The sequence below is a fragment of the Merops nubicus genome, unplaced genomic scaffold (assembly GCF_000691845.1).
Source record: "Merops nubicus isolate BGI_N331 unplaced genomic scaffold, ASM69184v1 scaffold33587, whole genome shotgun sequence".
Taxonomy (NCBI): domain Eukaryota; kingdom Metazoa; phylum Chordata; class Aves; order Coraciiformes; family Meropidae; genus Merops; species Merops nubicus.
Genome location: NW_008620161.1, coordinates 13052 through 17265, shown reverse-complemented (window position 1 = coordinate 17265; position 4214 = coordinate 13052). Strand labels below are relative to the sequence as shown.

At 62.4% G+C, this 4214-nt stretch overlaps 1 protein-coding gene across 1 annotated transcript in view; it reads left to right on the top strand.

Moving 5' to 3' along the window:
• Positions 1–595: 595 nt before the first annotated feature.
• LOC103776526 (spermatogenesis-associated protein 20-like) overlaps positions 596–4214 on the top strand; it is a gene marked incomplete at its 5' end in the record, with an annotated part of 5086 nt that continues 1467 nt past the window's right edge. The window contains 4 exons of the mRNA XM_008944037.1: positions 596–791; positions 1024–1232; positions 1359–1558; positions 1659–1739. Coding sequence (XP_008942285.1) covers positions 596–791; positions 1024–1232; positions 1359–1558; positions 1659–1739 — 686 coding nt within the window. The remainder of the gene's footprint in view (positions 792–1023; positions 1233–1358; positions 1559–1658; positions 1740–4214) is intronic.

Genomic DNA, 4214 nt, shown 5'->3' with positions numbered 1-4214 from the left:
TCCAACCTAAATGATTCTGTGAAGCAGCCTGAGGCTGCTGAGCATAGGGATATTGCTCTGGGAGAGCAGCAGAACTCTTGTTGCCAGTGGAGAGCAGCAGAACTCTTCCTCTGGCTCAGCCCAGCTCCCCCAGCTGGGCTCTGGGGAAGGGGACAGAGATGGGGCCTCGGGACCCAGGCGGGCACCGAGCCCATCTCCACTGCTGCATTAACAGGGGGACCACAGCTCCATGTCCGTCTGTCCAGGTGTCCTGCTGCAGGGGGTAACTGCATTACCCCAGACACTGTCCCCAAACACCTGGGGGGCTGGGTCTGGAGCTGGCACAGACCGGAGCTTTTCCACATGCTGTGAGCACAAAGCCTCTCCTAAGCCCTATTTCTGCCCACAAACAAAAGCTGAGCTCTTGCTGGCCTTGCAGCACTCTGCCTTTCTCTTTGGTGACAGTAAGTGACTTTCTCAGTGGTTTGAACTGAGTGGAAGAGCTGCTGATTAAGCCCTGACCTGCCTGGAACCTCAGGGAGGATGAGCTTCACACTGAGCATCCTTTGAAGGAAAGACAGTGACACTCCTGCCAGTTCCTGGTGCTGCTGCTGAGCCTGTCCCCGTGTCTGTGCCTACGCAGGGCTGATGATTTCAGGCTTTGCCCAGGCTGGGGCAGCCCTGGCTGAGCAGGAGTACGTGAGCCGGGCTGCCCAGGCAGCCGCCTTCCTGCGGAGACACCTTTTTGACCCCAGCAGTGGGAGGTTGCTGCGGAGCTGCTACCGGGGCCAGGACGACACGGTGGAGCAGAGGTGAGCAGGGGTGAGGAGTGTCTGCAGACCGACTGCACACCCCACGGGTGTTGCCCTCCCCGTCGTGCCCAAGTCATGACTTGGCACAGGCACTGCTTGTCTTGGACTGAGCTCTGAGGTGGCGTCTCCTCGGGTAGCAGAGACCAGTAGGCAGGGCTTTGCTGGGTTGGAGGACATTTCCCACCTGGCTGGTGTAGAGACACTGATACTCCTTCCCTGTGTGCCACTGCAGCACTGTGCCCATCCAGGGCTTCCTGGAGGATTACGTCTTCATCATCCAGGCCCTCTTTGACCTGTATGAAGCCTCGCTGGAGCAGGGCTGGCTGGAGTGGGCCCTGCAGCTCCAGCACACACAGGACAAGCTCTTCTGGGACCCCGAAGGCTTTGCCTATTTCTCCAGTGAGGCTGGTGACCCCTCTCTGCTCCTGCGCCTGAAGGATGGTGAGCTCAGGGACACGGCCATGCTCTGCTGGGTTGTGGGGTGGGGCAGCTGAGGGAGGGCAGGGCTGGGGCAGGGCCGGAGGACTGAGCAGTCAGTGGCTGATGGAGGAGCTGTTGTCCCTGCAGATCAAGATGGAGCAGAGCCCAGCGCCAACTCCGTCACTGTCACAAACCTGCTCCGAGCAGCTTGTTACTCTGGCCACACGGAGTGGGTGGAAAAAGCTGGGCAGATCCTGGCTGCCTACTCAGAGAGGCTGCGGAAGATCCCGATAGCGCTGCCGGAGATGGCCCGGGCCACCGGTGTCTTCCATCAGACCCTCAAGCAGGTACGGGCTGGGGGCTCCGTGTCCCCTGTGGGACCTGCTGCAGGGAGGAGCCCTGGCAGTGGTGTGGCCGCAGGCACAGCTCTCTGCTCTCCACGGACAGGTTGTTGTTTGTGGAGACCCCCAAGGAGAAGACACGAAGGAGATGCTGCGCTGTGTCCACTCCGTCTTCAGCCCAACCAAGGTAGAGGTGCCAGCCCTCCCTGGTCCCCTGTGGGCTGCTCCCTGCTGGTGCCTGCATCCATCCTTCTCCTGTGTACTGTCTCCCTTCTGGGAGACATCCTGTCCTTTCCCTGTCCTTAGGCACAGCCGGCAGGGCTGTGGCTGAGCCTTGCAGCCCATTCCCCAGCACAGTGCTGGCTGCCCAGCCCAGGAGAGGCTGTTCATGCTGCTCTCCCCAGGGAAGACCTTTTGTTCTGGTGCTTGGTGTGGGTGTGTCATGCCCGGTGCAGATCCTGCCAGCATCTGGGTCACCTTCTGCCTGGAGCCACCCTTGCACACTTGGGAAGGAGCGAGGCAGGAGCTCCTCTAGCTGCGGGTACCCCTGGCTGGGAGGGGCTGGCTTGTCCCAAAAGCTTTGTCCATGGCTGTGCTGTCCCTGTGTGCTGGGGTTACTGCCTCGCTCTGCTCCCCTGCATCCCGCACAGAGATGTGTCGCTTGGCGCAGCCCCCAGAGGGGCCGTGCAGTCCCTTTGGAGGGGAGCCCCGTGGAGCTGTTCGCTGCCTGTGGGGCTGGCAGGAAAGGGCACGTGGCAGCTGGCACCCTTCAGGTGTGCTGGGCAGCGTCCCTGCCCTGGGGATAGGTGGCTCTTGCCCTGGCAAAGCTGTCGAGCCGAGGGAGGCAGGACTGGGCTGCAGGCGAGGGGGCTCAGCATTTCAGCCTCTGGGCTGGATTCGTCCCCGTCGGAGTCCTGGAGCCAGGGATGGGCACGTTGAGCCGTGGTGCGTGGGGAGCTGGCACTGAGGCCGAAGCACCAGTTTCCCTCTGTGACTCCAGCTGGAGTGAACTGGGGAGGGCTGAGCTGTCAGCATGGGATCCCCTGCTCTGTCCTAACATTGGCTCAGCCCACGGAGGCTTTCATCCCTGATCCTCTGCGTACGTGCCCAGCGGTGTTTAACACCGGGGTTGGAGGATGGTCACAACTTCTGCCCAGGAGCACAGGTGGGGGACTTGGCTCTCCATCCTTCCTCCTCCATCTCCCGTCCCACAGCACCCTTGGCCATGCCGGTCCCCGTGCCACGTGTGAGGCCTTTGCCCCATGCTTTTCCTCTCCCGTTGCAGGATTGCAGCAGGGGACCCGGTCTGCAGGGGCGGGAAGCGCGGTGGTGGCTGCGGGGAGCCCGGTGCCACTGCTGGTACCCTGCTCCCCCTCCCCGCAGCCGCTTCGCTCCTCGGGCCCTGAGTCCCTGTGGGCTGGGCACGGGGGATGCAGCCAGCAGCTCTGGGGGCTTGAGCAGAGCAAACAGTGCAGCCATTTCCTCTCCTCCCGTGGGCTTTGGTTCCCTCCCTGGTAACAAACCCGGCTGGTGGGGATGCTCGCTCCCCAGGGGCAGGTCTGTCTCCCCTAAGCTATTGCCTTCCTGGGGACAGGGAGGAAGAGGAGGGTTGGGTGTCCTGGATGGGTATTTCTTTGGGGAGTGAAGCCACAGGGTGCTCAGGAGATGAGGGTGGGCTCAGAGGGGCATGCGGGGGCTGCAGCTGGAGGGCGGCAGCAGGGAGGGCTCCAGGCCCTGCTTGCCCCTTGCTGTCCTGGTGTGCTCCTCGTGTTGTGATGGTGGACCTTGACGGTGCAGGTGTCCCGTTTGGCAGTTGGGGTTTGTTTCCTGGCAGAAGGAACGTGGCAGGAGGGGCGAGCTCTCTCCCGAGAGGAGCACAGCCCCACGGGCACATCCCTGCGTCCCCAAGGACGGGTGTGCAGGAGCTGAGCTCCAGCAGCCCACCCCCCTCCTGCTTGTCCCTGCCACCCCGGCTGCTGAGCCCAGCTCCAGCTCCAGCGTCCCACCCCGCTGTAACCGAGCCAGGGCTTAGCGGCCGGGTCTCTTCAGCATCACCTGGCTGGGCTGGAGGCAGGTGGGAGGGGACAGAGCCACGCTTCCCCTGCGCCACCCCGCCAGGTTTGCCTGGGTGCCATGCTCATGCCTCATAGACAGCCTGGTCTCTGGCAGGAGCCAGGGCTCCTCACCTGGCAGAGGTGGTGGAGAGAAGGGAGGAGAATCCCACTGCCTTTGGGAGGAGCCTGCTGACAGCCATCCCTCTCCCTGTGCAGTGTCCCATGGAGATGCAAGTGCTCCTTTTCCCACCCAGCTGCTCCCCAGCTTTCCCTCCTCACACGGGATGCAGCAGCTTTGGGAATTGGCTTTGCCAAAGAGTTGGAGAAATGTCATCACCGTGTCCCCTGCCACCCCGGCTCCCTCGGCGCTGGCAGGGTGCTGGGGGTTAGGCTTGTCTGCAGGAACACGATTAATTAGGTCATTCCAGTAATTAATTCCTTACAAACCTCACATTGAAAGCCGTGCTGTAACGAGATGCTGATGGTAAAAGGGGGCTGAGGTGGCAGGTTTAAATGGACCCTGTGCCTGGAGGAGCCCTTGGATCCGAATTGGGGATCTGGGTACTCCGGGTGATGCCCCCCCTCTGGGGGTCCCTGTGCTGGGAGTG